The sequence below is a fragment of the Falco peregrinus genome, chromosome 6 (genome assembly GCF_023634155.1).
Source record: "Falco peregrinus isolate bFalPer1 chromosome 6, bFalPer1.pri, whole genome shotgun sequence".
NCBI lineage: Eukaryota > Metazoa > Chordata > Aves > Falconiformes > Falconidae > Falco > Falco peregrinus.
This window is the reverse complement of record NC_073726.1, coordinates 4,612,664-4,625,452: the sequence shown is the minus strand read 5'-3', so window position 1 is coordinate 4,625,452 and position 12,789 is coordinate 4,612,664. Positions and strand designations below refer to the sequence as shown.

General features: G+C 43.5%; 1 protein-coding gene across 7 annotated transcripts in view; it reads right to left on the bottom strand.

Annotated features, from left to right (window-relative positions):
* Positions 1–12,789, bottom strand: part of TAFA5 (TAFA chemokine like family member 5) — a 444,933-nt gene that overhangs the window by 321,241 nt on the left and 110,903 nt on the right. Inside the window, exon 1 of one of the 7 annotated variants that reach the window (XR_008747926.1) lies at positions 3,750–4,137. The exons of 5 other annotated variants lie outside the window; for them this stretch is intronic. Coding sequence is in view for 1 of the 2 variants with exons in the window: in XM_027793810.2 (XP_027649611.1) it covers positions 3,750–3,840 (91 nt within the window). In the remaining variant the exon portion in view is untranslated. Of the gene's footprint in view, positions 1–3,749; positions 4,138–12,789 lie in introns of those variants that run through there. One more of the 7 variants, XM_027793810.2, reaches the window with a different exon arrangement.

Here is a 12,789-nt window from a genome sequence, read left to right as displayed (position 1 = left end):
CATTTAAAATCAGACATGGGTAGTAAATATAATTCCTTTGTTTTAATTCTCAATACTGTATGCAAAAAGTTTTAGATATTTCAGTTTTTAACACCCCTTCATACTGACTGCAGCTAACTAAACTGCTTTGCAGGAAGATCACACAGGCATGGGACTGCAATTATAGATCACAATACCCTTTTCTGGGTTCACAGCTCTATTCATCTTTTAGAAACACTGAAGGACAGATTGGACATAGGGGAACGGATTAGCCACAGGACGACCTGTATTTCCACACAAAAGCCTAAGTGTGGAAAAATGGCACCCTGTGTCACCCATTCTTCACTTCCTGAAAAAAACATATTCATGAAAATGGACATTTAAACAGCTCTTTCCCACTCATCTCAGAACAAGCATTCATTGTTTCTTAACACCATTTAAACGGCAGTAGTGTAATGCTACTACTAAACTGCTGCAATTCAGAAATGTAAATAAAAATATTTAAGAATGAAGACAGGGATACTTAGAGAAATATAGGAACTAAAATGAAAAATTAACAGCATGAAAACTCTCAGCTGACTGTTTCAACACACAATCTCATATTTATGAATGTGGCTGAAGGAGGATTTGCTTCTGGTAATAAGTTTCAGCCGGATGTAATGAAAGTTCTACACACTACAGCCACGCAGTACAACTGAAATTATAAAAATATCTTTTGTAGGTAAGAAGAGTTAACATAACATAACTAATTACAGGCAAGTAAAAGAAAAAATTAATAAAGAAAAAGACATGTGGTGATTGTATCATTTTGAGGTGTTGTAAGAAGTGAAGATTATGTCAGTTTTCTAATAAGACCTGCCACTGGAAAAATAATAAGCAGTAAATATTACAACACATGCAAAAACGGAAAGAGAGTGCATTAAAAAAATTAAGTCAGATCTTTAATTAATTTTACATGTCATTCTTCTTCAATCAATTGTCTTGCATACAAAAGAGATGCTCGGTGTATGAACTTGTGCTGTCAAATTGTCTCAGGAGGTATGTGCTATCAGCTAATCTGATCAAGCCAGGCAAACTGGTGGTTTACTTGTTTGTTCTTTGGGACTACAGGAAATTATCCTCCTACACAAGAAATAATCAAATGAAAACATCCAAGCATTTAACTTAGGAATTCGACCACACAGCTGAGTTACAAAGAATGAGTCCATGTAGTTCATTAGGCTCTGTTGGGAAATTAATCTTTTTGCCAGGAAATCAACAACCTAACAACATCATGCGCAATGAGACACACCATTCCTAACTTTTATAAAATTTTTAAATAAAGGGCTAAATGATATCAGAATGAAATTTCAAATCTTCTGAAGGTAAACTAACAGCCAACTCGTGTGTGGTGTTCATTATACATACTTAGTAAAATAATGTGGTAGACATACGGTTAAATGATTTGCTAGTCCTTCCCTCACACTTCTGTCCCTTGTATTCTTACTGAATATAATAAAAAAGTGCATTTTTAAATGAAAAAGGAAATGTAAATCTTACTTTTACAAACTGTTTATAATACATATAGCTTAAATCCACTTGTTACCTATTTCTCCTTCTTTTAGATGCCTGCAATTGAATATATTACGCTTAAACCAATCATTTTTAATTGAATATTTTAAAAGTTCTTCATAAAGAAAAAACTCAGTTATACCATGTAGACTTTTATTCAATTCCACTGAGCTGTTCAGTGTCATTATTGAAACTACAGGGAGGAATACGTACGCTGCTGAAGTAATTATACGAAAGGGGTCAAAATACTATTGTGAAGATTAGCACCCGTCAGGAAAAGGCTGACAACTAGCCCAATACATGCAATCTGTATTTACAGGAAGTATATAGTTCTAGGTTAAAGAAAGCAGAAATATTTTGTTCACAAATATAAACAAACTGATGCAATTAAGTTATCTGACAAGCTCAAGAGCTTCAGTTTTCTCTCTGCAGTCCACATTAAGAGTGGCTATGATTGTTGGAGGAGACGCAATGTAAAACATGTTAGAGTCCTTGGGTATGGCCATGGTTTCTGTTTTAATATATACATTTGCTAGCTTGCTACTCCTGCAGTGCAAGAAAAAAAATTTTAAGTGAAACAAAATGCTTCTTCCTTTTTGGATTATTTAGAGTAATGCAAGTCTCAAAATCAAGCAGGAAAGACTGAATGAAAGAAAAAAAAAAAAAAAGAAAAAAAAAGGCAGCATAATGGCAAATACTGACAAAAAATAACCTGAAATGACAGGCAAGATTTCATTTTGCAAAATCTTCTCGGAAGGGGTCACCTCATTAGACAGAGATATGTAAATACACTAGTTGGAGCATTTTAGAAGAATGTTAAATAAGTAACTATGTGGGAGGCATTGCACACAATGCAATTAAAGCATGGGTAGGTTTCTTAAAGGAGAAATCCCTGGCACTGGAGGGATTCTTAATTAACCAAATCAGGCAAATCAGTGTTTATTAATTTCAGAAAAATCTGTGAAAATGTCCGTCTCATGCTTTTTTTGGACTAACAGTAAATTAAAAACAGCAGCGACACTTCAGCGGCTGCAGGATTGTCGCTTTGCCTGGTCTTGAGTGAAACTTTGTCCCAGTCACATAAAAGTTTTTTTCCATGCCTCGAGCAGCCAGCACTCCAAGCTGAGCTGGGCTCCTTCTTCCAACAGCTATAATGTCCACTATATTACAGTGCTAAAAAGAATAAATGGTTTCACCAAAAGCACCATGTTGTTGTGTTACATTTGTTAACACTGCCTAAAGAGCAGCACAGGGCTTTCCCATACACCACCAAACAGATATACATCTCTCAGGATTCACACTAAATTTCAAACTACAGTTCGCTTTACAAGAAGTGTAATCATTATTTTAGCAGGGGCCAGGGGGAGGTGGGAGGGGAAGAAGAGTAGATTTCTGAGAAAAGAAACCAAACAAATTTAAAAAAAAAAAACCACACCACCACCAACAGCAACAAAAAAAGAGCAATAGGAGGGTTACTCCCCAAGAAAAATCCTCTATCCACTTAACCAAACATATTTTTTCCACCCAACTCATGCAGGAAAAAAAAAGAATAAAGCCTGCCCCACAAATCCAAATTGTTTTCTCCAGGAAGTTGTAATCGCAATTTTTCCAACCACAAGGAGGAAAAAACAGGAGCCTTGAAGCCATGCAAAGGCCTCTTCCAGTTTCGGGGCAGTAAGCAAGGGAAGGAAGATGCTGAATGCCCAGGATTTGCTCTGCCCTGCCCTTTCCATAGAACTTTAGTGCCATCTATTGAAAATGTACTGAACAAGGAAGAGGGAAAGGATGCCTATTGATTTCATATAAAAATAAGACATTTACTTGTTAAGGGTTTTTTGGTTTATTAATACCCTGGTGATGATTACTGTTCTGTGGTCATCTGACGGCAACAAATATTTTCTAGATAGTATATGTTCCCCATAAAGAAATGAGACATTGGCTAAAACATTGAATATAAACATTCTACAGATATATATATGTGTGTGTGTGTATACACACACACACACACACACACACACACACACAATTTACGAAGAATGTAAGTCTAAAGCTACCTATTATCTAAAGGAACAAAAATGAGAAGGCTTTAACGGAAAGGCAAAATAGCGTGGAAGCACTGCTGTAAATAGAACATACTGGAAACAGTAAAAATAATTAAGGCACCTCGTAAAGACCTTAGTATTAAAGAACAGGGTATGCAGACATGCAGATATAATTACCTTCTTTAAGAAACTGTGAGTGGATGACAAATATAAGAAAACAGCAGATCGCTGCTCCTGCTAGTGCCCATAAAGCTTTCAAGAGCTGCATCTCGGTCTGAAACTCAGTAAATACCCAGAAAGTCACACAATGAATTTCCACAGCGATGCATCAACGCTTCCCTCCGTGCGCCAGGCGCGGCGGCTCCCGGCAGGGACCACACTCCCGAGCAGGGCGGGCGAGCCCGGGGCTGCGGAGGAGGGGCCGGGGCTTCACACCCCGCGCGGGGGCAGCGGCAGCGCCGCGCTCTCCTGGCCGCGGCAGCCGGCGCGGGGCCCCATGAATCAGCGCTCCGTCTGCGCGGAGCCGCGCCGCGCCGCGCCGAGCCGGCGGCGGGGGCAGGGGGCCGGCCGCGCCGCGCAGGGTTGCGCAACAGCGCCCGCCGCGCCGCGGGGCCGCCGCCGCCCGCTCAGGGCGCGCCGCCGCCGGGCGGCGCGGGGCGCGCGGGGGCCGGGCCCACCCCGCCGAGGCTCCGCGGGAGCCGCTGCAGCATCGCCGGGCTGCGGGGGCCGCTCGCCGCTTCCTTCCTCGCTCGCCGGGCCGCCGCTCCGCTGCTCGCTGCCACGGCTCGGGGAGGAGGGAGCGCGCGGGGGGAGGGAGCGGGGGGGAGGGAGGGATCTCTCTTTACTGCAACTTCTCCCGGCTGGCGGCAATTTGTTGCACCCCCCGCCCTTCCTCCTCCCCCGGCTCGGAGCTCCTCTCCGGTGCGGAGGGCGGGGAGGGGGGAGTCAGTTCGTCCCGCCAACCCCGGCGGACGCGGGGTCGCTCGGGGGGAGGGGCGGGGGCTCTCGGGAAGACCGCTGGCCTCCCCTCGGGCTGGTACCTCCGCCGCCGGGGCTCCCCGCCGCCCGGCTCCGGGAGCTGCCCCGGCGGGCGCCGCCGGCGGCCCCGCTCCCTCGCCCGCCGCCCGTCCACGGAGGCGGCCCCGTCCCGGCGCGGCTCCCCGGCGGTGGCACCGCAGAGCGCCCTCCCGGCAGCGGCGCCGGGCTACGGCGAAGGCGCGCTCAGTCTACAGGTTGATCCCTCCGTCGCAGCCATCGCCGCGGAAAACAAGGACGCGATAGAAAGAATGCCTTAAATATAAATAAATAAATAAATGAAACAAAACCACCGCCACCAAAACCCCCAAACCCAAACAAACAAACAAAAAAACCCCACAACAACCAGGGCTGCGAAATTGCTGTCGCCCTCCCACTGCAGGGGAAGGACCGACCCGGGCGGCCGGCCGCCGTGGAGAAGCGGGGCGGGGGTGCGGCAGGGCCGGGGAGGTGCTGCGATGCGGTGCCGCGCCGCGGGTGCTGCGCGCTCGGCCGCGCTCAGTGGGACGCGCCACAGCCCCGGCAGCGGGCGGACACGCCGCGGCGCTCCACGTCCGGCAGCCGCGGGGGCCGCCCCGACGGACGGGGGCTGCGCGGCGGAGGGCGGCCAGCCCCGTGCCCCCACGGCTCGGTGAGGCAGCGCGGGGCAGGGCGGCAGCTGCGCGCCGAGGCGCGGCCGGGCGCGGGTGCTTGGGCGGCGGAGGGGGCTGTCGGGGTCGGGCGGCCGCCGGGGCGCCCCGCTGCTCGCCGACGCGGCTCGGCTCCGCGCCTCCCGCCTCCGAGCGCCGCCGGCTGCCCCGCGCAACTTCCGCGACGCGTGGGTGCCCGGCACCGCGGCCTGCACTGGCTGGCGGCCCGCAACCCCCAGTGCCGCGGAGCGGGGAGCAGCGCGGCCCTGGGCCGGCGGCGGGGCCGGCAGGGTGCGAGCGAGGGGCGCGGAACGCGGAGAGCGAAGGGTAAATCGGGGGGGCAGCGGGCAGGGGATGTGCGGTTCGCAGCACCGCGGGAAGAAGGCCGCCGAAGTGCCCGGCGGAACGGCACGGCACGGCACGGCATGGCTCGGCACGGCACGGCACCGATCGCACGGCACGGCACGGCACGGCATGGTCGGCACGGCACGGCACCGATCGCACGGCACGGCTCGGTGCGGTGCGGCGGGTCCTGCCCGCCGCGCAGCTTCGCGACAAGCTGAAAGTTGCTGCGCTCCTCAGGCTGGCTGTAGATCCCTGCGCTACATTAGCAATGACAGGAACGCACCGATGGCCCATGCGTTATCCCGGTTGATCCGGGATAGACATGAAAGCGCATCCATAGTTCTGAGGATATAAACCGATCAAGGAAACACTTGCACGCGAAGAGCTTTGTTTTCATAGCTCTTTGGTTATGTTTACATTTATGTTACTTTTTGTAATACATAGTATCTAAATGCTTTCTTAAAAAAAAAATAAAAAATGCAGAAACCGGGAGGGTTTCCAGGTGCTTGGAAGGGCCGATTAATGAAAGATCATTTTCGTTGGGCAAACATCTGCCGTGTCGTTGATGATGTCTGTTAAGTTCATCCCTGTGCTTTTTAGATTTTCACTGATAGTGCAGAGAAACATTAAAAACAACTCTCTTTTGAATTTTAAACTTCACACAAATCCTGATAAACCCATTTATTGCATTTACTGTATTTGAAGATTACAGCAATGCAATGTCAAAGCAATGTCATAGATACACTCCAGTTATTCCACTGTAAATTTTTCATTCTGAAATGTACACTTTGGTGAGAAATTGCCCATGCTTGGGTGCAGTTCAAGTTGGGTTTTGTTTATTTCTCTTCCAGGTGAAAGAAAAAAGTGTCAAGTAGCTGAAGAAAATCCAGAGATTTTGTATTTAAGCAAACACAACCCTCAGGCCTTCTGCACCTACACACACACCACAAACACCACCCCCCACCCCCCACCCCCCCAACATAGCAGCTTTTAAGTCCACAGATAAATGGATTCTAGAAGTGTCTCAAACTTAAGAGTTTATGCAGTCCGGGATAAGCGGTATGTTTGAATGTGCTAAGTTTGGAGAGAAATCCTGTGAAAAATGTTGCACGTTACTTTCCTTTTTGACTGAAAGCACGTGAAGGTCCACTGTTAATGGGTCAAAATCCCGAACTTGCTTGCTTCTTTTGAGGTGCAAGATGATAGCCCTTCTCCCGTTTTAAACGAGTCTTACTTTGAGCTTATAAATTAGACAAATACTCCTGGGCTTCTGTGGGCTTTGGAGGATCAGACCCTTTCATAAGCAAGGCAGCGGAATGTGGCACTATGCTTCCCGGTCACAGGGGAGTCACTCCCCATGCTCACTAGTGTAAGTGGGAGCAAAATCTGGTTCAGTGCTCACACTGTACAGAGATATTTAGTCTCATAGCAACAAGGGATCCCAGAAGACTTCTCATGTGAGAGGACACTGGTACCTGGCAACGCTGCTGGCTGTACTAAATATGGTTTACTGTGTTTTTTGTATTTTCTGTATAGCTTTGGACCTTTCAAATAGGGTGACTCCTATTCAACAATATCCATCTTCAATGTCTTTACTTGTCACCTACATAAAGATTTAAAAAATATTAAAAATATCTCAAGTTACCAGTGTAGACTTCTCTGGAAGACTTTTCTGAATAAATTCCACTGAAAAAATTTCCCCCTTGTCTTTCAACCTATTAAGATTTGGATCCCCAACTAATGGAATAACACCTGTAAAACAACTTCTAAGCTGCTTAGGCCAAAAGAAATTCACAGGACTGTCTCAATGTGAATTTTCAAGTTTTTGCCAGAGCTCTGATCCCATACATCAGCAGTACAGAGGCAAAAGACTGTGGTCCCAGCAGTAGCTCCTGCCAGGCAACCTCTCCACAGGAACTTTCCCGGCTGTGTTTTAATGTTAAAGGAGGGATGCTCAGCACCTGGAAGCTGGTGAAGGTGGCATTGGAAGACATTTCCAATACAAAAGACAGTTGCAGCTGGGAAAAGTAGTGAGGAATGCATTTTCCTGATGATCAAGAAGCAAGAGCAAATGTGTATGAGATATAAGTTCTTCTGAATTCTTATGGAAAAGCAGCATAAAAATGAAGTGTGTAATTTCCAAATGTGTGTTCTTTTTTTTTGAAATTCAACTCATTTGTTCTTTTACCAAAACTTCAGTCTAGTTCTACAGAATTCTACTGAAACTGGAACTCTGTAGCGAAGATAGTAGCCTTTGCTCAGTTCTTTATAATTTAAAAATATTATCTGTATTCTGCATTTAATGTTGTGAAAAGATTCCACCAAACTTTAGAAGATTTATTCTTCACTAGTGAGATATTTTATAAATGAAAATGTACTAAAATTCCTGGAAAACAATCATGTTCAGATTGTATTCCATATACCTACAACTAAGTCCCTCGTACTTTCAGTTGTGTCAAATGCCTTTTGCGTAATTATTTTATTCCTGTTCATGCAATAAACCCCAAAATTACACGCGGCCAATGCAGATCTAAAAGTAGGCACACAAGAGGTGACATTAGCCCATTTTCAGTAACGAATCTGGAAACTAATACTGGCTTTGAATCACAAAAAATAGAGCAGATGATATCTAATATTAGGTTATCTAGACAAACCTTTGCCAATGCCCACTGGATTTCATTTTTGTTACTTCTGAATTACTCAGGCAATAGTCTGTCACCAGTCACTTGAGGCAATTATTCCAGCCCAGTGGTTCTCTCAGCTGGAATGTTTCTCCTGATGCGAAGTTTAACATTTTATTTTGTTGAAATTCACCCAGTTCATCCCTCACATATGCCTGAAGCGGCATTATAAATCTTTTTCTATTTTGAATCTAACCAAAATAGATGATATATTGAATATATAGTAATGAATACAGATGAATATATTTCCACCAATTAGTTTTTGCAGCCTTTAAGTATTTTTTCCCCCTCTCTTCTCTGCATGCCCATGGCTGGTCCACATTTCTTTGCTACTGAGCTAGTCACAACCGCAGCGGTCCTCTGATTTTTATCGCTGATCTTCAGCTGATGCTGGGCAAGTGCCACTGGACTAGGAATTAATCTTTAAAGAGATTCTATTAATCCCTAGTTTGTGACATGATGCAGCTACCATAAGAACCACAAATACACATTCATTTAACCATTTCCTTCCATGGACACCTAAAATTTTCACTTGTTTCTTTCATTTACCTATTTAGATGATATGTTAAAATGTCTTCAATGATTTTTTGACAGACTTCCTGTTTCCTGCTTCCTGTTTCTCCTGGTGAGGGATTCATGACAGGGATAGCACAGCCTAGATAATTTAGAATAACCATGTGCAATTTCCTTGCTGCACTGCATCACGTCTACTTAGAACCTAGGATATTTTGGGGAGGGGGGGTGGTGGTGGTGTAAGTAATTTTGTTTCCTTTCCCATTTCAGTTGTATTATTTTGCTGTTCTTTTCTTCTTCCTCCCCTCTTACTGACTTTCTGTTTGGGCATGCTTTTCTTTCTTTTTTCTATTTATAAAGAGCTGTGCCAGCAGTTCATGTCATGTGGACAGTTGCCCATTGGGAACTCACTGCACTTTCTCCCATGTAGCAGTCACCAGCTGATAATAGCTTTTGGCCACTACTGCCAAAGGCTGCACAGGACCTGCCTAAGAAGAAGTGAAAGGTTCTGTAAGACAACTCTGATCCCTTGAACTACTGGTAAATTCTCCCAAAACAAAACTGAAATGACACAGTGTGCCAGTCACAGTTCCTATGGGTAGTACAGTCAAACCATGTTACCGTGCTCCTCCATCCATGTTGTATTCATGGATCATTTTGCTCACATCTGCTCATCAAGCAATCTCCCCTTATATAATACTGACCTTTAAACAGCTCAATCCTACAATGCTGCTTTGCCCTCTTTCATTTTACCTTATACATTCAACCTGTTAGAGGAGCACCTAGCTTTGCAGTAGCTTCTGTGACACATTTAACAGCACAATTATGGATGACTTGGTAACCACCCATTGACTAAAAATAACCTAGAAACTGAAGACACACTTAGGTATTTATACTTAGATATCCCAGAGGAACCCTTCACAGCTCCTGTAGCTGGGGAAAACATGTATCTCACCAAACGCAGTCGGCTAGGAATCCTCAGGGGTGGAGGCGGGGGGACGCAGGGGAAGCGATAACATTGCACAGCTGAAAGATTTTCTAGACAACACTCTGCCAGATAATCCAACTCTTAACCAACTAGCTCCGCAATTAAGGTTTCCTACTGAGAACAATGACAGCATTATGACCTGGGGAATTTTCTACATAGAAAAACCCCAATGCATCTGGGATTACAAAATTTAGAGCCTTATAAAAACCCAGCTCCTACACTGATGGTATTTGCAACCCGTACAGATCCAACGAAACTAGTGCCAGTATGCATAGGAGAAAATATATGAGCTGTAATGAATGAGCTGCCAGTGAGGAGGGAGCCAGGGCAGCACATCCTGTGTGAAGAACCTGCAGTGCTGAAACTCATTCTTGCCTTCCAGACGATGGATATTCTTTTTTATACGAGATACACCAAGTTTTCACTCAACCTGTTCAGGAAGAAATATTCTAATGTCTGAAGAAAGAGACATCTAAATGGTGTGGTTTAATTTCTGTCATACATGATTATATATGTTATGGCCGCCTATGGATAGTTTTACATATTTTTAAGAGAAAACCAAATTCAGTATTAAATTGACAGAACCATACATGTCTTTATGGAGAACTTCTAATACTAAAGTGTCTGCCTGCCTATCCTTTCCCACTCCCAGTTTTTTTCCTGTTTGTCTATGGTCTTCATCTATTCCTGGTTTCAAAATACACCTTCACTCAACTAAAAAGGCCTGAATAGGTAGCCATTTAGATCCAGGAGGAGAAATACTAATTTCAAAGACAGAGTCTACAAGTAGGTGTAAGAAGCCTTTCTGCCTGCCTCCAGCATAAGACTATCACCTTGAAATGGTAATGAAGTTTTCAAAGTCAGGTTGGATGGGGTAACCTGATCTAGTGAAAGATGTCCCAGCCCATGGCAGAGGGCTTGGACTTTACTTGGAAGGTCCCTTCGAACCCAAACCATTCTGTGATTCTATGATTCTATGACAATTCAAGACAGCATACAACTATTGAAACTTACAGTTAAGACTGGCGGGCAAGGTGTAGGCTTGAATGTTCCAATGCTTATAGGACTACTCACAAAAATCACAGTGAAATTGAGAGGGTTTATCTTTGTATTTTTACTTTTTTATATATTCTAAGATCATCTGGATTTTATAACACTTCTCAAAATGCAATTTTTTACTCTTTTATTTTTTTATTTTTTTGTTTTGTTTTTTTTTAGAAAGAAGGATTTGTATTATAACCAGGGTGATTAGACACATGAAATTAACTGAATTTAGTTATGAACCACAGTTTCCAGCCTCAATTCCTGAGGGTCTAGCCACTCACATTGAGTGAATAAGTTCTTAATTGAAAATGAGACCCATGGAGAAAACCATGCAAAATAAGCAGTGAATCTGTGAGTCAAGACACAGCAAACCTTTACAGAATGGCCAATGGCAGTGTTGTATGGAAAATTAGTAAGTTAATATATTTTGGGGGTTTTTTGCTTCCTCCAGCTTGGGTGGGGGGTGGGGGTGGATGGTAATAAAAAAAAATTACCCAAATTCTACAAGAATGGATTCAACTATACAAACTCACAGTCACTGGCAAGTTAACAAATAAGCTCTTTGATCTATAGCTTGAACTTCAATCAGAGAACTTTCTTTACATTTATTTAGCTATTGACTTTCCATCTCAAAACCTGGGTATCACAAAAATTGATCAGGAGCTGAAGTCAAGCCACAATGGATACTTTAAATTCTTTCCATTAGCAATTCTTACTGTAGTAAGTAGGAACGGGAACTGCAGCAAAAATGGAGCATATCCAGAACAAAACAGGCACCTCCACAATTAGTCAGAATAGGTTCTGGGCCTATAAGGAAGAGACAATGACTGCCTCTGTAATATCTGAACGTGTTCGACGATATTACTGAGGGAAGAGGTACACTTTGGTTGCTAATAAGCTAGTGGAGGGGAAACAAATATTTTTCAGACAAATGTTAAATGCAGATGCTTTAAAAATTGTTCAAAACCTCAAATAAACAGTTGAGAATTGTTACATGCACAAAATGAACAATTATTAGATTTTAAGTATAAATTAAAATGGGTTTACCACTATGGCACTCTTTTTTTTTTTTTAACCTGAAAACTGTCATGTTTTCAAGAGATCTATACCTGCATCAGACTGTGACATTAAAAGAGGCCCAGAATTTTATATAGTAAGTTTCTTCTGGGTCTGTGTTCAGGACTTCATTCCAAAATTACAAATAAGTAAAGGACAAAGTGAGTTTTAAATTTACAGTCTTAGAACACAAACTTGTTCGTCATTCTGAAATATAAACCAATAACTGTACAAGCCATTCATGTATAATATAGTTCACTAGTTCTTGACAGTAAAGAAAAGAAAAGAAAAGCATTAGCCAGCCTCTAGCTATTATTAGATGTGGCCAGTTAATACCAAATGGTATAAGACATATTTTGTTCAGTAGGATGAAAATGGATTACTGCAAGCTAATTTGAGATTTATTACTAGACTGTGGAATTAACACACTGGAGGCCCATCTATGTACACCTGGGGTGAGATAATGGCAGGAACTGCAGATTAATATAACCTTCCCTTGCATGCACAACCTATTCATTATTTGCTTGTCTGTTTGTTTTTGTGGGAGGTTTATTTCTTCTATTTAGCAGATACATTGGGCAGCCTATAGCTAATACAGTTAATGAAGTAGTCACTGTATAGCAGCTTTTCCCAAAACTTTTTGTGAAAAACATGTCTTAAAAGGGAAGCAACCTCTTTGGTTTTGTTTTGAATTATGCTGTTCTAATAGAAACCATTTTTTCTGCATGCTTACGTTGTTTTAAAATAGAAAGCTTTAACTACAACATGAAATGGAGCATCTGAGACTTTGGCATTAAACAAAAATCCAAATATTAAAATAGTACTCTTGGCACATGGGGCAGTGACAGAAAAGAGCCTGAACTAACTTCTGTAAAAATTCTGGAGATACTGTAGCTGATTCAGCTGGATTTCAGCTGGATAAAACA